This window comes from Lampetra fluviatilis, chromosome 47 (assembly GCF_964198595.1).
Source record: "Lampetra fluviatilis chromosome 47, kcLamFluv1.1, whole genome shotgun sequence".
Taxonomy (NCBI): domain Eukaryota; kingdom Metazoa; phylum Chordata; class Hyperoartia; order Petromyzontiformes; family Petromyzontidae; genus Lampetra; species Lampetra fluviatilis.
In genome coordinates, this window is record NC_136321.1 from 10,296,016 (window position 1) to 10,316,279 (window position 20,264).

General features: G+C 55.1%; 2 protein-coding genes across 2 annotated transcripts; both read left to right on the forward strand.

The window, feature by feature from the left end:
* Positions 1-591: 591 nt before the first annotated feature.
* On the forward strand, positions 592-7,679 carry LOC144947807 (trypsin-3-like). Its single transcript, XM_078877160.1, has 5 exons — positions 592-634; positions 1,984-2,143; positions 4,602-4,743; positions 5,107-5,373; positions 7,312-7,679. The coding sequence occupies exons 1-5, from the start codon at positions 592-594 to the stop codon at positions 7,459-7,461; spliced, it is 762 nt and encodes a 253-aa protein (XP_078733286.1). The 3' UTR covers positions 7,462-7,679.
* A 2,462-nt stretch (positions 7,680-10,141) lies between these two features.
* Positions 10,142-14,148, forward strand: LOC144947956 (BTB/POZ domain-containing protein KCTD21-like). The gene is given in 2 exon segments (XM_078877393.1): positions 10,142-10,838; positions 10,840-14,148. Coding segments are annotated over 2 exon segments (1,023 nt in total). The 5' UTR covers positions 10,142-10,517; the 3' UTR covers positions 11,542-14,148.
* The last annotated feature ends 6,116 nt before the right edge of the window (positions 14,149-20,264 follow it).

Here is a 20,264-nt window from a genome sequence, read left to right on the forward strand (position 1 = left end):
GCAGCTCTTTTCCAGAAGCGACCTGGCCACGAAGGAGAGCTCAACCAAGTGACTTGTCGTGTGGAATAACCGGAGGACCCGGGAAAAAAATCCACGCGACCACGGCGATAGAGACATGCAAACTCCAAATATACAGCAGGCGTCAGGGTTGGGATTGAACCCACGAACCTCATGTATGCCAGGCGAGGTAGTTAACATCTCACCACCGTGGCGCCCCACGGTAATGATGATGGTGGCGGCAATGATGATGATGATGGCGGTGATGTCCGAATCAGAGGAATCCGATGAGCGATAAAGCTCTTTTTTTACCGATGTCTTCACGGCCACGCGGCAACTCACCTCGTCCATCACGTCACCATCGACCTCGCGCCCGCAGATACCCCCCCCTCCCCCCGCGTGGAAACACCATCACCTGTGGACACCACCAACCCCCCTCCCACCACCACCAACCCTCCACCACCCACCCGCCCCCCCCAAAATCACCCCACTTCGCCTGTCACTCTGGTGGGTCACGTGGTGTCTCCGGGATGGTTATAAGCGCCGCTAGTCCGAGGTGGTCTCCACTCTCTGAGCGCCACCCTCATCGCAGCCATGCAGCTGGTCTTGGTCCTCTCCTCCCTGCTCGCCCTCGCCCGTGAGTACCGAGTTCCACCCGCGACTGGTCGACTCGCCCATTCGTTCACTCGCTCATTCGTGCACTCGTTCGTTCATTTATTCAACTTTGTCCACACTCATGTGGTCATGAATTCGCTCAAGCGTCTTCTTCATTCATTAAGTTATCGACTGATTCGCTCATCCATTCAGGTACTCATTCATTTAGTTATCGACTCATTCGCTCATCCATTCAGGTACTCATTTATTTAGCTATCGACTCATGAATGTATCCGTTTAGGGGCCGTATCATGTAGCTAACTCATTCGCTCATTCATTCTTGGACTCATTCAAATGGTACTCAAACTCGCCCACTTGTTTTTAACTCATTAATTTACAGCAAGGCTCGAGAAGTCTATTCACCTCTGACTAAATCACCCCACAATGCGCCAGATCGCGCCACATCTTGCAAGCTAAGCAGCCGCGAGCCTGGACAATGTGCTTGGGATGGGTGGCCACCACGAATTGTGGCCAGGTCGCTTCTGAGAAAGTAGCTAATGTCTCAGTGGGCCTGACTTAGTAAGATACAAACTTGGTTTCTATGCATATATTTTCAAGCGATTATGTTTTACCTTGCCTATAATTTGTGCTCCTATCGTGTTTGTGTATTATTATTTGTTGTTGTTGTTGTCACGTTCTGATCCCGTGCCCCTACTGGACAGCTGTGAAAAAATACCTTTATAGCCCATGGGATTCCTCCTGCAGTCAATATTCTGATTGTGAATCACACAGGTGCTATAGGCAGCTTGGGGTGGGTGCTACGTTGTGAAACCGTGGGCAGTGCAGCAGAATCAATCGTGTAGTCCTGTACTGCACTATGCTCCCACGTGTGGTCGCACACTGGCCGACGTGATGCGCGGGGTCAAATCTCACCACATCTGGTAACCCACTAGATGTACCCGTTCATTCTTTTTTATATTCAACCAGGTAAGGCCCCACTGAGCTATGTGGCTCTTTTTTCAGAAGCGACCTGCCCGCCACAAGCGATAGCTCGACGAAGTGGCCTTATGGTCACGTGGACATGCATAGCAGGAGCCACATTCTCTAAAACGCGTGATGTTGTTGATTCTAAATGTGGAGGAAAAAACTGGAGGACTCGGAGAAAATCCATGCGACGACGGGGAGAGAGAGAGACACGCAAACTCCAAATATACAGCAGCAGCAGCAGGCATCGTCAGGGTGGGGATCGAACCCACGACCTCCTATTCCAGTCAGTAGCGGCACATTCCCAATTCCCAAAGAGCCGCAATGTCTCCGGCAAAGGGGAGTGGGGACTCATCCAGCAGTGGATTAATTAACCACCATGCCCCCTCCCCCCCACCCTCCTTGTAGTCGCCGCGCCGAGGAGCGATGATCACATCGTGGGGGGCTTCGAGGTGAGTCCCAACTCCATCAAGTACCAGGTGTCGCTTCAGCAGTACGGCTCCCACTTCTGTGGAGGCTCCCTCCTCAGCAGCCTCTGGGTGCTGTCTGCCGCGCACTGCAAGATCGCGTGAGTGCCCCCCACTCCACACACACTCTGAATGCCCCCCCCCCACTCCACTCCACACACGTTGAGTGCTCCCCACTCCACTCCACAAATGTCTCCCCGTGTAGACTTAACAGACTGTAGGGACAAGTGCTATTAGCGAGCACCTATGAAGGCCGGCGCGGCATACGAGGGGGTGGGTGGCCAGCACCACGTCCGGCCGCATTTGTCTCCCCAGTAGCGATGTTTACACACTGCACCAGGTACTAATTTGAGGCTGAGTCGACCCAGGGGAGGCCCAGGACCGCTTCAAATAATCGTCACTGGTCATGTTGATCGTGAGCGGGACTCGAACTCGGGTTGCCGGGTTTGTAGCGCAGCGCGCGAACCGCTACACCACACACACAGATACACATACACAGACACACAGACACACAGACACACACAAAGACACAGACACACACACACACAGACACACACAGACACACACACACAGACACACACACACAGACATACACAGACACACACACAGACACACACAAAGACACAGACACACACAGACACACAGACACACACACACAGACATACACAGACACACACACAGACACACACAGACACACACAGACATACACACACAGACACACACAGACATACACACACAGACACACACAGACACACACACAAAGACACAGACACACACAGACACACACACAGACACACACACAGACATACACAGACACACACACAGACACAAAGACACACACAGACATACACACAGACATACACACACAGACACACACAGACACGCACGCAGACACACACACACAGACATACACACAGACACACACACAGACATATACACACAGACACACACACAACACACACAGACATACACACAGACACACACAGACATACACACAGACATACACACAGACACACACAGACATACACACAGACATACACATACATACCAGAGGTGTGGACTCGAGTCATGTGACTTGGACTCGAGTCAGACTCGAGTCATGAATTTGATGACTTGCGACTCGACTTGGACTTGCATAACAATGACTTTGTCCCACCTATGAGATGTGGACTCGAGTCATGTGACTTGGACTCGAGTCAGACTCGGGTCATGAATTTGATGACTTGCGACTCGACTTGGACTTGCATAACAATGACTTTGTCCCACCTCTGATACATACACACACAGATACGCTGAGTGGCCCGCACTCATACGCACCACCCCTCCTGTGAAGTTTTCCTGGCTTGTGGGAAGTTGTGATTGTGGTCTAGGATGTGTCGTAGACCTTATGGAATCATTTCTTTGTTGTGATAATTTTTTTTTCTGATTTTGGTGCCATTTTATTAATTTGTTGACTACTTTTTTGTTAGTGGGGAGCGGTAGCGTAGTGGTTAGCGCGCTGCGCTATGAACCCGGTGACCCTGAAAACGGCCGCTTGTGTTGCGATCGAAACGTCGTAGTTTTTTATTTTCTTTGAACCTATCTACGTGACTTTACCGAACGAGCCAATAATATAATTTGCAAATATGTTTATTTATGACATATTTGATTCATTTACAAAGCCCCTCCCCCACATATAGCGTGAGAGTCTCACCCAGAAACTCCCCCACCCATCCCCCCCTCTCACTCTCTTTTTTTTACGATCAGTCGGCACTTTGCTTCGTTCATCATTTCGGGTTTTTTTATGCTTTGCTTTATGTAAACCGCCCCCCCCCTTTTTTAAATGAAATATTTCATGCTTTGCTCTCCTTACCTCTCACCCCCCCTCCCCCCTCTCTTCATCCTCCCCCTCTACCTCTCCCTCTTCCCCCCCCCCCGCTCACTCCCCCCCTCTCTCTCTTACCCCCCCCTCTCCAACTCTCTTTCTCTCCCCCCCCCCTCTCTCTTCCCCACCCCCTCACTCCCCCCCCCCTCTCTCCCCCTCTCACCCCCCTCCCCCTCACTCCCCCCCCCCTCTTTCTCCCCCTCTCACCCCCCTCACTCCCCCCCCCCTCTCTCTCTCCCCCTCTCACCCCCCTCCCCCTCACTCCTCCCCCTCTCTCTCTCCCCCTCTCACCCCCCCTCCCCCTCACTCCCCCCCCCCCCTCTCTCCCCCTCTCACCCCCCCTCCCCCTCTCCCACTCGCTCACTCGCTCACCCCCCCCCCTCTCTCCCCCCCTCTCACCCCCCCTCCCTCACTCCCCCCCCTCTCTCTCTCCCCCTCTCACCCCCCCTCTCCCTCACTCCCCCCCTCTCTCTCTCCCCCTCTCACCCCCCCCTCCCTCACTCCCCCCCCTCTCTCTCTCCCCCTCTCACCCCCCCTCTCCCTCACTCCCCCCCTCTCTCCCCCTCTCACCCCCCCTCCCCCTCTCTCACTCGCTCACCCCCCCCTCTCTCTCTCTCCCCCTCTCACCCCCCCCTCCCCCTCACTCCCCCCCACTCCCCCTCCCTCCCTATCTCACTCGCTCATTCCCCCCCTAGGGCCTCTGCCATGACCGTGGTGCTGGGTGAGCACTCCCTGTCCCTCAACCAGGGCACCGAGCAGGTGCTGAAGGTCAGCAAGGTCATCTCGCACCCCAGCTACAACGCCAACACCATGAACAACGACGTCTTGCTCATCAAGGTAACCTGCCCCGCGTGGGGGTCACGTGAGGGCTCCGTGCAATGCAGATATCCAGGGATCTACCGCTGTGTGGGGTTAACTCGCTCTTATTTGGGACAGTGTTGTTGTTGTTGTGTTTCGGCCTTGCCCAAGCTTGATAAACCGGACTTGGATAATTTATTTATTGTTAATTTTTATATTTAGTGACTTGCTTACCATGTTCTCCATTGTGTGTTGTTTGCTGATTGTAACTTAATGACGCCCGTGCCCCATAACTGGACGTCTGTGAGAAAAAAACGAGCTTCACAGCTCATCGGATTCCTTCCTCCTCCTCCCTCCACCTCCACGAGTCTAAATCAACATTCCTCATTCTGGAACCCGCAGCTCCAGACCGCCGCCAGCCTCAACAGCTACGTGGGCACCGTGGGGCTGCCCTCGCAGGGGGCATCGTTGAGCAGCGGCACCACGTGCCGCGTCTCCGGCTGGGGCAACACTCGCGCCTCCGGGAGCTCCTACCCGGACAAGCTCATGGCCGTGGACGTGCCCGTCATCTCCACCACGACGTGCAACGCCGGCTCGGCGTACGGCGGTGAGATCACCGCCAACATGGTGTGCGCCGGATTCATGGCGGGCGGCAAGGACTCTTGCCAGGTGAGGAGTCGCAGTCGGAGCGACGCTCGGAGGAGATGCCGTCATCACCGCACACTCACACAGACACCAGCTCAGCGAGGTGGCTTATAATCATCGCGTGGGACATTGATAGCAGCCGAAGACTCTAAACGCGTGACGTCAATTCTAAATGTGGAGGGAAAAACCGCAGGACCCGGAGAAAAATCCACGCGACCATGGAGAGCGAGAACATGCAGACTCCAAATATACACGCGTCAGGGTTGGCTTCGAACCCACGAACCCTTCTGTACGCCAAGAGAGGTCGTTAACATCTCGCCACGATGGCACCCCAACTGCGCGGCCCATAGTCTGAGTTGCATGGCCACAATCGCACTCGTGTGGCCTTGTGTTTTAAATGTTCCATTCGTGACGAAGATGTGGAGCATCTTGGGCCTAGGCGTGACGTTCTGACGCGGTTTGTGGTTCCACCACCCAGCGTCTTCGAGGAGGAGACATATCGAAGCCCAGGAGGAGGTGCGATCCTGACGTCTGGAATGAGGTGTCTGTTATTCTAGTCCTGGGCTCTAAATAACAATAACAAGAGACATCGCTTTCGAAACTCGAGACGCCAAGAGCCGCGTGCGCCTCCTCCGAGCCCTGCCGAGCCCGCGGTCTCGACGTCCACGCGGGTTCTGATTGAATCGCCGCGCTCTGTCCGCCAGGGGGCGCACATCGCGCTCCTCTCCACCTGCGTCACAACACACGAAGTCGCCCTCCCCCCGTGTAGCCTGGACAGACTGTTCGGGCGAGTGCTGTGAGCGAGTAGCACCGATGAAGGGCGCCACGGCGCACGAGGAGGTGATGTGGCCAGCAGCACGCCCGCATGCCTTTGTTCCCCCCCCCCCCCCCCCCCAGTGGCGATGTTTATCCACCACACCAGGTACTCGATTGGGGCTGAGGAGACCTAGGGGAGGCCCAGAACCGATTTTATATAATCGCCACCAGTGTTGGCCGTGAGCGCGAATCGAACTCGGGTCGCCGGGTTCGTAGCGCAGCGTAGCGCTAACCACTACACCCACCGCTCCCCGCTACCTCTCGTGACGTGGGCCACAAGCCTGAGACCACACACGATGCACTCTATAAGCAGGCCATGTCTCCTTCACGTCACCGTTTCTCTCCATGAGTATGTTTCACTCATCCCATCAGCTTGCCACGGTGTTCTGGGCGTGCGTAAGTTCAGTAGCATTGATTTAAGACAAGCAAACCACATGGACCGCTTTCGACAATCTCGTCAGCAGCAGAAAGTAGCTGCGTGACTGATTAAACAAATGAGTCGCTACGTGACTCATTAAACGAATGAGTGAGTCGCTACGTGACAGATTCAGCGAAAGAGTGAATTGCTCCGTGAATAATTAAGCGAACGAGTGAATCGCTACGTGACTGAATGACCGTCACCGGAGTGGTTTCTCGACAGCTGAATGTGTCGTTGCGCCCATCCCGAGTGGTCATTGAAGCCTTCTGCTGCCTGGCTGATGGCCGTGATAATGCAGCGCCTCGCGCAGTTTGCCGCACCCATTCCCTCCGTGCAGACTCATCGTGATGATGATGATGGCGATGATAGTGATGACATAGCCACGGCTGATGAAACGCAACGGCAATTATTCAGTCATCTGGCTCTCACCTATTCTCACCTGTTCCTCTCACCTGTGTGCTCCATACACCTCACCTGCTCTCACTGTGACATCACACCTATTCTCACCTGTGTGCTCCTTACAACTCACCTCCTCTCATCTGTGCGTCTCACCCATTCTTACCTGTCTCGCTGATGCGCAGCCGCACGCTCCATCAATCTCACCTGCATGCTCTTTCTGTCTCTCCTATTCTCGCCCGTGCCTCACCTATTCGCACGCGCGTGTTCCAAACAGCTCACCCCGTTCTCGCCTGTGCCCCCCCCACCCCCCCCCCCCCCCCGCGGTGCAGGGAGACTCCGGGGGACCCATGGTGTGCGGGGGTCTGCTGCACGGGGTGGTGTCGTGGGGCTACGGCTGCGCACAGCCCAACAAGCCCGGCGTGTACGCGCGCGTCGCCAACTTCCGCTCGTGGATCGACCAGACCATGGCGGCCAACTGAGGGCCATCTCCTTCCCTCCGCTGCCCCCTCCTACCCTCCGTGAGGAGCCACCTGGACGCACGCGTATACAGCAGATTGAACACGTGGGGCACACGCGCGAATGACACTTGGACACGTGTCTAACGCGTGGACTCAAGGCACAGCGCGCGCGTGTGTACACGAAGGTGCGTCGGTGACTGTGAACGCGTGGCCGCCATGAGAATGCGCGGGTCTCAACAATAAAGTAAAATCGAGAGGCGTCCTCGTTGCCCGTTTGGTTTCTTCTGCGTGAGCAGCAGCAGCAAGGGAGCCATTGGTCGCGCAGGTGAAGATTGTATATCTGTGAAAAATCGCTTTATAGCTCCTCGTATTCCTCCAGTAGAACTAAAAACGTGTTTTTATTTCACCGGGTAAGGACCACTGAGCTCTATAGTTCTTTTTCAGAAGTGACGTCGCCACAAACCGGACCCCGAGAAAAATCCACACGACCACGGGAAGAACATGAACACTCCAAATCTACAGGCATCAGGGTCGAGATCGAACCCACGACCTCCTGTATAGCAGGCGAGGTAGTCAACATCTCCTAGCCACCCCGGGGTGAGAGCCCCATGACACGGTCACTCTGCACGCCTCAACGGCCCAAGGCTTTTAGTGAACAGAACCCGTGATACGCGATTCTCACGGTTGTTATTTAAGGTTGCATCAGCTGTGTACGTGAGTATTGTCACGCGGAGTAGCACTTGCAGCCACTAGCATGTCAATGAGTCTTACTCATCATCACCACAGCGCCGCAGTGCAATCATTCCTGACGCTCTGGTGTAGTTGGAGCCTAGGGACCCCCCCCCCTTCGCTATAAATGTCCACGTGATGATAAGCCACTTTGCTGAGCTATCATTTGTGGCCAGGTCGCTTCTGACAAAAAAATATATCTCCGTGGGCTTCATGTGGTAAAAAAGAGGTTGTGTTTATTTGTATATATTTGTGATTTGTTTACATGTCCTATACTTTGCACCCCTATCGTGTTTCTGCATTCTTTAATTGTTGTAACGGACTGAGCCCGTGCCCCGACTCGACATCTGCGAAAAAGAGCTGCAGAGCTCATCGGATTCCTCCAGTCTACATATTTAGATTTTGAACGAGGCGCCGACCTGCAAGGGGGCCATAAGCATTCGAGTAGAGGAGGTCGATGGTGCAATTGGGGTTCTTTAAATTTAATCATTTGTGAGTCAAGTTTACCAAATCTGGCAAAATGTGGACCCTGGCTCCCGGCTCAGAATGGCCAACTGCTCTGGTCGAATGGCGTCACAAGAGAGAGAGCGAGCAGCCTCACCGAGTCTCGAGGCCTCTTGTCAGGAGGGTCTCGCGATGTTTGGGCCAATCGTCTTAGAAGGAGCCCCGCACTACCACAGCCCTTCTGTGGATCCACTGCTGGATGAGGGCCTCGCCACGTCAGTCGCGATGGGGTTGTTCGACTGCACTTCACCACGCCTGTCAGTGCGGCTTGGTGAATGTGGAGAAATAGATGTGGGACCATAGAAGTACCGTACAACCTAACGATCAACTTTTGAAATATTTTTGTAATTTTACCAGGTAAGACCCACTGAGCTATACAGCTCTTTCTCAGAAGTGACCGGGCCACAAATGATAGCTCAACAAAGTGGCGTATCGTGTGGAAAGTGATATCAGCATCGATCACAAATGTGGAGGGATAAACCGGAAAAAATCCACGCTCCCATGGAGAGAGAGAGAACACGCAAATTACAAATATAAAATATAGCGGGCATGGAGAGAGAGAACACGCACATTACAAATATAAAATACAGCGGGCATGGAGAGAGAGAACACGCACATTACAAATATAAAATACAGCAGGCGCCACGGTCGGAACCGAACCCACGACTTCCATGCATGCCAGGTGAGGGAGTTACCACATCACCACCGCGAAGCCTTGCAAGGACTGATGATGATAGTTTAAGCGACATTTCAGGCAATGCTCCTTCTTCACAGCGCATTACTGAATACGGCCTCCTCACCCGAAACGTCTATTATATATAATGTACAGTATGTTTTATCACGCCGCTCAGGATCATTCCGACGTCACAATAATTCCGAGTGGTGATTGTGACGTCATTCTGCGCCCTGAGCCGTGACGTCATTCTGCGCCCTGAGCCGTGACGTCATGTCTCTCGTGCCCCAAGCACCGCACAGGCCGGGCTGCGATTGCTGGTGACGTCAGTCTGCGCCCTGAGCCGTGACGTCATGTCTCGTGCCACAAGCGCCGCCCAAGCCGGGCTGCAGGGGACGTCATCGCGCGGCTGGGGGACTCCGAAGGCCCCGGCCGCTCCGGCCGCCTATAAAGGGGCCCGCTCCCTACTCAGAGACACCAACAAAGAGACAGCGACACGCACACAGAGACACACTGAGAGACACCGAGACACACCGAGACACACACAGACACCGAGACACACACACAGAGACCACGGGTGGTCGCAGCCGGTCACCAAACAACAACAACAGACGCCGCCATTCGCTTGCCAAGCGGCGGCGACTTCACCGCCGGGGGTCTCGTGCCAGGCTCGGTGCGCCTGAGAGCCTCACGCCAAGGCGGGACACGGGGCGGGCCGGGGGGGTCGGGCGCCGTCACGAGTAGGTCCGCCCGTGGCCTCGGGTGACCCCGTGGCCTCGGGTGACCCCGCGCCGCCGCCGCCGCCGCCGCGAGGTCGCCCCGCGCGAGTCCGGAGCGGAGCCGGCCCCGTCCGGCCGCGCTGAGATCGCTCGTGCTGGGGCCCGTCGCCGCTGGGCCGGTCGGGAACCAGCCCGGCCGCGCCTTCGATCCAACCGGCCGCCTCGGGGACGATGCGGAGCCGCCACATCGCCGAGTGGCGGCGGCGGCGTCGGCGAGAGAAGAGCGGAGGACGCTCGGAGGAGGTCGAGCGGAGGAGAGCGGCGGCGGCGGCAGCAGCAGCAGCTGGTGGTGGAGGAGGAGGAAGCCTCCTTCGCTGTACCTCGCGGCGTCTGAGGAAGAGGCGGACACGGGAGACGAGGAGGGCGCTTGGGGCGACCCTCGTGCCCACGCCATGGCCGAGCCGGTCACGCTGAACGTGGGCGGCACGGTGTACACCACGAGCCTGGACACGCTGACGCGCTTCCCCGACAGCATGCTCGCCGCCATGTTCAGCGGCAAGATGCCCACGGCGCGGGACGCGCACGGCCGCTTCTTCATCGACCGCGACGGGAAGATCTTCCGTCACGTCCTCAACTTCCTGCGCACCTCACGCCTCGACCTGCCCGCCGGCTTCGGCGAGACGGAGCTGCTGAGGCGCGAGGCGGACTTCTACCAGATCGGGCCTCTCGCGGACGCGCTGCGCGGACGCTCCGGGTCGCCGTGGGCCTCCGAGGGAGGGGGGGGGCCGAGGGGGGGGCCTCGGGCCCGGCCGCGGCAACGCGCTGCTGCACGTGGACACGGCGCGCCGCGCGCTCAGCGTGCACTACACGGTGCGCGAGGCGCCGCAGGTCTACACGCTGGTGGCGCGCAGCCTCGAGGTCTTCACCACCAACATCTTCTGCACGGCGCCCACCTTCTTCAAGGTGCTGCGCGCCCACCTGCGCGTGTGCGCTCGCGTCGGCACCGGCGGCGACGACGACGACGAGGAGGACGGTGCTGACGACGACGAGGAGGAGGAGGACGACGAGGACGACGGTGACGAGGGCGGTGGCCGACGCGTGACGATCGACGGGGCCGCGTCGCGAAGTGACGACGCCACCGCCGCCACGTCGTCCACCACCGCCACGTCCTCGTCGTCCTCCTCCGTCAAGTCGGAGCGCGGCTCCGCGCCCCCGCGGCGCTACCACATGCGCCTCCAGTGGGTGTCCCCGGGGGACACGAGGGGGCTGCCCGCGCGGGAGTTCTCGCGCCTGGGCCTCGCCAGGCTGCGCAGCACGGCGGGCGGCGGCCCCCCGCGCCCCGTGGACAGCGTCCGCGCCCTCACCGAGGAGGTGATGCAGCTGGCGCTGCGGGCCGGCTTCTGCCTGGACGCCGCCTTCCCGGAGCCCGCGGACCTCCTCAACAGCACCACGCTCAGATTCGTGCGCTACTGCTGATGGGTGTGCAGGTGGTCGTGAGTTCAGTCGCGACCCTGACGCGCGATGCCTGTTGTTGTTGTGCGTTTCGAGTTTGCGTGTTCTGCCTCGCTCCCTCGCTCCTCGCTCTCTATCCACGTGGTCGCGGAAATCGGTCAGGTGGAGCTCCAAAATTTAATTTGTCTCGCACGGTCGCACCTTAGGCGATTATATGTCGCGGCTTATCTTGCCTAATCACATTATCATCACACAGGTTGTTGTTCTTTTACACTGTTGTTGAAACCATCTCATGGCGGTCGTCAAGGGGGCCAAGGCACCCCACGCTCGTTCCGCTACTGGCTGGAACAGGAGGTCGTGGGTTCGATCCCCACCCTGACGATGCCTGCTGTATATTTGGAGTTTGCGTGTCTCTCTCTCTCCCCGTGGTCGCGTGGATTTTTCTCCGGGTCCCCCGGGTTTTCCTCGCCACATTCGGAATCGACATGACGCGTTTCGAGTGTCTGCTACATATTTCCATGCAATAGGCCACGTGGTTGAACTATCAATGTGTGAGAGCAGGTTGCTGCTGAAAAACAGCTGTACAGCTCGGTGGGCCTTACCTGGTAACATACAAATAGATTTTAATAGTTTAATAGAATGCGTGCGTGCGACTGCCTTGAGCCATGTCCCGGGCCTCCCCTAGGTCGACTCGGCTAGAAATTAGTACCTTGTGCTGCGGTGTGTAAACATCGCCACTGGGGAGACAAAGGTGGCCGGGCGTGGTTCTGCTTCCCACCCACACCCTCGTGTGCCGTGCCGGCCTTCATAGGTGCTGCTCGTTAACAGCATTTGCCCCGACAGTCAAAGGTTACACGGGGAGGTCCGTCTTTGACGACATACACATGCTCGGCTCAAGCAGTCCACTCGCGGGTTATTAATCGATTCGTAGATGAACTGTAACCACAGAGATGTATCTCTCTTTTCGCGATGTGTACCACACGTGGTATTACAGGATGTGTACCACACGTGGTAGTACAGGATGTTAAGGTTTATGCGTGAACTTCTGTAAACCCATTAGCGGGCTGCTATGTTCAGCTCTTTTTGAAACGAAATATAATTTACTATTTAAATCGGAGGGTGTGTGTGTGTTTGTGGCTAAGTTGTGATTATACACGCGGTGTAATTCACACGCTCATCTGCTGGGCATTTACGCGCATCACCACCACGACCCGAAGCGGGTGTTGTGACAATCGTTGCCATGGTCTAGCATAGCATTTAATATAATGGGATAGATCAGGGCGCAGCCCTGCAATTTACTCGCTCTCACGACTGCTGGCAGAAGGACTTCTTACTCGCGGAAGCTCCTCCAGCTGGTATTTGGTCTACTCTTCCACATTGGCCAGTTACGTCTTCGCAGAGGTGGGAGTTGCCTCCACTTTACCCCCCCCCCGCCCCCACAAACGAAACCTGCCAACGGACGGACAATTGCTGAGAGGGATTCAAGAGGCGAATCCCCATTGTCTCCAGTGCCGCGCCGGGAGATCGGATGGAATCGAACCGGCGGCTCCTGGATTGCGAAGAACGGTGAAGCTGATTCCTAACTCCACGGCAGAAGCGGGTTCCTGCAATAACCACCGCCATCGTGATGTCGTTTATTTATCCAGACTCGCCTGGCCTAAAGACCCTGACATGGAGTGACATTGGCTACTCCACGCATGTCTGGGATGATGCCGCATCTCAAGCAAAAACGGGGGGAGAGACTTGTGGTTTTTAGTTTGAGTGTGGGGGGAGGACTTGCCACACCTTCGAGAGGGAAATCACGTCATTCCGAAGCCCAAGGGACCAACTTCAAACTCTACAAAACTCGAGTTGGCAAAACAACATTGCTGCTGTCACTTACTGCATGTAGGTGCCGTAGCGAGGGGCAGGGTGGGAAGGGAAGAACGGCCGCCCGCCTGCCCCCGGGGGCGCTGCGTTAACGATGAAATCGGACCGACGGAATCATCGATCTTTGCTGATATTAGCCAATCAAATGAAGGTCGTGTCGCATCATTACTCGGTCGATAGATCGATTGCCATGAATTGACAACAGTGATTAACCCGTAAATTGATTAACCCGTAAATTAAGATTAACCCTGAATCGACTGAAGTGGGACTCGATTCAATTAATCTCGATCAACGAATCCGCGTGGGCAAATCTCCGATCAGTGATCTTGTGTTGTACGATTTCATCGCCCGATCGCAGCGCCCCTCGCCGTTCGCGAACTAGGTTGACCACACAAAGCGAGCCGTGGCAGGGTGGTGGCTCTCGTATAAAAAAAACATTTTGGAGGCGGCGGTGCCGGCCCCTCGGCAGTACCCGAAAGCTCAACAGCTGCGCGAACTGGCGTGGGGATAGGCGCCACGGCAGCACCCCAAGCCGCCCAGTGGTTCTTCTTCACCTGGTGGTGCGAGATGCCCTTTCTGGGGATCGCGAGACGTGGACAGGTTTTTTTTAAAGAAGGTCAATAATCGAAAACACAAATTCAGCACGGGACACGTACTTTGTTTCATCAAACCCTATGTATTTATTAACATTGCACATGTTTTAACGATTGAGAACAAAATGTGTGCAGGCTGCAGTAAAGATTAAGAACCGCTGCCTTAAGCTCCCCGAGTCGATGTTTTGTGTTCTAAGAGGTTGTGTGTGTATAGAAGGGGGATGCCTTCTTCACTGGATGTGGGTCACTGGGTCGCTTGTGAAGACGCGTGGCTGTGTTGGTGGTTGGGGGGGTGAGAGGCTTTGTGTGTGCGAGTGGGGAGCGGTAGTGTAGCGGTTAGCGTGCTGCGCTAATGAACCTGGCGACGCGGGTTCGATTCCCACTCGCGGCCAACACCGGTGACGATTATCTGAACCGGTCCTGGGCCTCCTCTAGGTCGACTCAACCTCAAACGATTACCTGGTGCGGTGTGTAAACATCGCCACTGGGAAGACAAAGGCGGTCGTGCGTGGTGCTGGCCACCCACCCCCTTTGTATACCGTTCCGGCCTTCATAGCTGCTCGCTAACAGCACTTGCCCCTACAGCCTGTTAAGTCTATACGGGGGAGCTTTGTCTTTTTGTGCGTATATTATGGTTATAAATCTAATCGCCCAAAAATCAGTGCCTATTGGGATGTGTAAACATCGCATCAGGCACTGGGCGCCACGGTGGCTAGGAGATGTTGACTACCTCGCCTGGTGTACAGGTGGTCATGGGTTCGATTCCGAACCTGACGCCTGCTGCTGTATATTTGGAGTTTGCGTGTCTCTCTCTCTCTCCGTGTTTACGTGGATTTTTGCCTCCGGGTCCTCCGGTTTTCCCCTCCACATTTAGAAACATGCGTTTAGCGTTTTTGGCTGCAATACATTTCCACGTGATAAGCCACTTCGCTCAGCTGTCATTTGTAGCCAGGTCGCTTCTTAAAAAAAGACCTCTTATAGCTCAGTCGGCTTTACCTGGTAAAACACAAAAATATATTCGCCACTGCAGAGATGAAGGCAGCCGGGCGTGGTCCTGCCCCCATCGTGGGCCTGCCTGCCTCCACCGGTGCTCGCCAACAGCACTTGTCCCAACAGTCTGTGAAGGCAATACGGGGGTGTCTTTGTGTGGAGGGAAGAGTGTGTATATTGGGGAGGAGCGGTGGCGCAGTGGTTAGCGTGCTGTGCTACGAACCCCGCCACCCAAGTTCGATTCCCGCTCACGGCCAACATTGGTGGCGATTACTTGAACCAGACTCTTAGGTTTTTCTATTATTTATTATTTATTTTATTTTTTACCTACGTGACTTTACCGAAAAAATCTAAGAGTATGAATCCTTGCAGTCACGAAAGCTTCAAATCTAGAATTACCTGAACCAGTTCCTGGCCTCCTTTCGGCCGACTCGGCCGCCTTGAATGAGTGTCTGGTGCGCAGTGCGAACACCACCACCACTCGGGAGACAAGGGTGGCCGCGCGTAGCGCCAGCCACCGGCACCTTCGTGTGCCACGTTGACTTTCATAGTTGCTTCGTAACATCACTTGCCCGGCATTCTGCAAAGGCTATGCGGTGGCTCCTTGTATTTGGGTGTGTTTGCATATTTGTGTGTAAGTGTTTTTTGGGTGATGTCTATTTCTGTGTGTGTGCGTGTTTACATATTTAGGGTGTGCAGGGTGTGTTTGGTGAGCGCCTTTGATATTTGCGAGTGTGTATTTCGGTATGTGTTGGGTGTGTACGGATTTGAATACGTGTGCACGCGTGTCTGTGAATGTGTAAGGTCCGGGTATTTGGGGAGTGGTAGTGTAGCGACATGGGACCTTTTTTTTGCCAGTCCCAAAGTATAAAAAAATAAGAACAGCAATAAAACAGGAGGTGTTAAGATGTTCAAACACCAAATATAAACCTATCGCAAGGAATCATGTCTGCATTAACCGCACGTTCTTGTGGTGAACTTGCAAACTAAACCCGCTCGGGTGAGATGAGTGCTTTGTCTTTGAAGCTGGTTGGTCGACACCAGAGACGGCCTTCTTCAGAGCCGAGTCTCGCCTGCGTCAGGGCAGAGAACGCCACAAGGCGAACAGATCGACGGGGTGGTGGCGCGTTTGTCTACGAACCCGGCCGTACGAGTTGGATTTCCGCTCACGGCCAACACACCAGTGACGATTATCTGAACCGGTCCTGGGCCCTCCCCTAGGTCGACTCAGCCTCAAATGGGAAACATCCCCACAAGGGAGACAAACGACCGGGCGTTGTGCTGGCCACTTGAACCCCTCGTGTGTCGTGCTGGCCTTCACTCACTAACAGCACTTACCCCGACAGTCTGTTGAAGGCTACACGGGGGGTCTTTGTCTTTGTGTATACATGCGCGTGTTGGCTTAGTCGGCGTCAGCACCATGCACATCGCTGTGGGAGGTAGGGGGGGAGACAAAGACGACAGGGGGGTGTGATTCTGACCTCTAACCAACCTGCTCATGTTCATGGCGACCACGACAAGTGCTCACTAACCACATTTTTCTAAACACCTCAAACACTTGCTCAACGCCATCGCCTGCAATGTGGATATTCCTGTGTGTGGGCGCGCGCGAGCGTCGCACAAAGCTGCTGCTGCGAGCTTGCAGATGGAACGCGTAGTTATTGACTGCCGGGTCGCGTATGTTGAACGTCTTTACCAACGTACGTAGCCAACCCTGCAAATCGGAGGAGCGGGGGAAATACAACAAACTATGGGTCTCCGTGTGAGTCTATGGGTCTCTGTGTGAGTCTATGGGTCTCTGTGTGAGTCTGTGGGTCTCTGTGTGAGTCTGTGGGTCTCTGTGTGAGTGTGTAGGTCTCTGTGTGAGTGTGTAGGTCTCTGTGTGAGTCTATGGGTCTCTTTGAGTCTATGGGTCTCTGTGTGAGTCTATGGGTCTGTGTGAGTCTATGGGTCTCTGTGTGAGTCTATGGGTCTCTGTGTGAGTCTATGGGTCTTTGTGTGAGTCCATGGGCCCCTGTGTGAGTCTATGGGTCTGTGTGAGTCTATGGGTATCTGTGTGAGTCTATGGGTCTCTGTGTGAGTCTATGGGTCTCTGCGTGAGTCCATGGGTCTCTGCGTGAGTCTATGGGTCTCTGTGTGAGTCTATGGGTCTCTGTGTGAGTCTATGGGTCTTTGTGTGAGTCCATGGGCCTGTGTGAGTCTATGGGTATCTGTGTGAGTCTATGGGTCTCTGTGTGAGTCTATGGGTCTCTGTGTGAGTCTATGGGTCTTTGTGTGAGTCCATGGGCCCCTGTGAGTCTATGGGTCCCTGTGAGTCTATGGGTCTCTGTGTGAGTCTATGGGTCTGTGTGAGTCTTTGGGTCTCTGTGTGAGTCTATGGGCCCCTGTGAGTCTATGGGTCTCTGTATGAGTCTATGGGTCTCTTCGTGAGTTGATGGGTCTCTGTGAGTCAATAGGTTTCTGTGTGCATCTACGTATGTATGTTGAACTTAATTCGCACCGTACGTAGACAACCGTGCTAATCGGAGGTGCGAGGGTGGCGGGGGGGTGAAATCGGAGACCACTGGACACTGTCTGAAAAGTGCGCAAAAGAAGCGCGCGTGGATCAACAGCTGCACTTGAGAGCCGCCGGAAAGAGGAGAGAGTTGAGGGGCGGATTGGAGAGACGCGTGCAGACCAACGGGGCACCGCTCCACCGCAACACAACCGTGAACAAGGAGTGAGCGTGGCTTGGGCAGGTTGGTCGAGGGTGATGGCCGCAAGTTCGTCGAGGGCGATGACGGAATGGCAGCCAGGAGATGGAACCCGTCCCAGAGGACCGGCCCAGTCGTTGGAATCGGCCTCGTGTGGCAACGACTTGAAAACTAAACGAAACTTCGATTTACCAGGTAAGTAGGCCAACTGAGCTCTACTGAATAGCTCTTTTTCTTTGCAGAAGCGAGCTGCCCAGAAATAACAGCTCAACGAAGTGGCTTATCACGTGCGGAAATGCTCGAAATGCGTGATTTTGATGTTAAATGTGGAGGGGAAAAACTGGAGGCCACCACGGAGATAAATCCACACCACCACGGAGAGAGACATGAAAGGTATCCGGGTCGGGATCGAACCCACGGTTCCTCCACACCAGGCGATGGAGACAACATATTGTCACCGCGGCTTGGGGATGCCTTCATCCAGCAGTGGATTGATCATGGTGATGATGCTGATGATGATACTGTCTGCCCACCACCCCGTCAACAGAAGCAGCAGCAGCAGTCGGTTAGAACCAGACCCGGGGTGTGGGTGGTGCGAGCTCGTGGTGGCATGCTCGAGTGTGTGTGGCTTCCAATGGATCTGGCTCTGAGTGGATTGGAGCAGCGCGGACTCTGAAAGGACATCGGCATTCTCTCGGCTGTGACCTCTACCTGCCCGGTTCGCGATATTTTGTACACAGTAAACATGTGTACAGGCAGCACGGACATTAACCACCCTTATAGCCATAAACGACTTGGGGCAAGTGCTGTTAGCGAGCACCATTATGAAGGGGGTGGCTGATTGGCCAGTGCCACGAGGTGTCCAGTACCGATTCAGATATTCGCCGTGAACCGGGAATCAAACGCGGGTCGCTGGGTTTGTAGCGCAGTGTGCTCACCGCTACGCGACCGCGCGCCACTCCGCATACAAAGATCCCCCTATATCGAGTTTTGACAGGCAAGTGCTGGTAGCGAGCAGCTATGAAGGCTGACACGGTGCACGAGGGGGTAGATGGGCAGCACCACGCCCGGCCGCCTTTATTTCCTCAGTAGTGATGTTTATACACCGCAACAGGTTCTCATTTGAGGCTGATTCGACCTAAGGGAGGCCCAGGACCGGTTCAGGTGATCGTCACCTGGTGTTGGTGGCCGTGAGCCAGGAATCGAACTCGGGTCAACGTGATCGTAGCGTCTATGACGTCTCCTGGCCAAACCCCAATTGGCGGAGCACGGAGATTGAATCTTCACCCTCGTTATTGTTATGAGTGTGTCCGATCTGTTGTGACATCTCGGTGGTGAGCACGTTAAGGAAGTCTAAAGTTTGCAAGGAATGGAAACGATGCAACAACTGAAAAGTGCGCAAGGAATCGCGGGGGGTGGGGGGGCAGCGACAGCGCTTGGGCACTCCACTGAGAAACAGAAAGAGGAGCGGGTGGATCCATGGGCAGATAGCCCCGTCGGTGTCCACTGCACATGTGGTCGTTGTGTACACGTGGATGAGACGCAACAGCCATTCACGTTGTGCGACTTGGGCAGGACGCCTCTTCCTCTCGCAGTGGCGATGGCGCCGCTGCCGGCGTCCCCGCCACGAGCCGAGGAATCTCAGAGCAGCGGGACCCCGCTCCGTGTGTTCAGAGAACGAGGCACGCGGAAGTGGATGTCACACAGCTACCTCCCTCGATCCCACGGTGGCTCGGAGATGTTAACTACCTCGCCCGGTATACAGGAGGTCGTGGGTTCAATCCCAACCCTTACACCTGCTGTATATTTGGAGTTTGCGTGTCTCTCGCTCCCCGTGGTCGTGTGGATTTCTTCTCCGGGTCCTCCGCTTTTGCACTACCTACACATTAAGAATCAACTCGCGTTCGGATGATTTGGCTGCTGCTATAAATTCCCCACGTGTGTGGATGAGGAAATCAGCCGCTGCGATGACGCGCTTGTCATGTTTGCTGGCGAGGTCGCCTCTGAACAACAGCCAATAATAGATCAGTGCACTTGGTGACATACTGTAGCTGAGTTACATTTTGTCTAGTTTATCTCTCTTTGTCCCTCTACATCTCTACCCTTGTCTATTATCTCTTCTGTCATCTCCCGACATATTTGTCTAATCTGAATCTCTCATCTCAATACCGTCGCTATTTGTGTCCGCATTTTTATAATCTCTCTACAGCTCGATTCCATCTCTTCTCTCATCTTACTGGAATGTCCGATCGAAAGAAGGGGAACCCAACAATAGCTTATGATTATTTTATTTATTAAAAGGGGTTTGGAACAAAGGTCCGTAGTGTCAAGTGGCCAGCAACACGCAGCACGATCACAGTTGTAATAGATAATAAGAGTTGTTAACGCGTGTCTTGAACGAGGTTATTATTATCAGAGATGGGAAAAAGAGGCCGTGATGGGAGGAGAGAATTCACAAAGTGGAGCAGTGCGAGGGAAGAAGCAAACGTGACCTGCAGTGTGGTGGGTGGGTGAGTGAGTGCGTGGGTGGGTGGATGAATGGGTGAGTGGGTGGGTGGGTGAGTGGGTGGGTGGGTGGGTGAGTGGGTGAGTGGGTGAGTGG

What these genes read in the sequence shown, in the direction of transcription:
- LOC144947807 (XM_078877160.1), top strand. Translation starts at nt 592, where the DNA reads ATGCAGCTGGTCTTGGTCCTCTCCTCCCTGCTCGCCCTCGCCC. An exon ending in GCCGCGCACTGCAAGATCGC is followed by an intron (nt 2,144 to 4,601) that starts GTGAGTGCCCCC and finishes TTCCCCCCCTAG; the next exon opens with GGCCTCTGCCATGACCGTGG. An exon ending in ACGACGTCTTGCTCATCAAG is followed by an intron (nt 4,744 to 5,106) that starts GTAACCTGCCCC and finishes TGGAACCCGCAG; the next exon opens with CTCCAGACCGCCGCCAGCCT.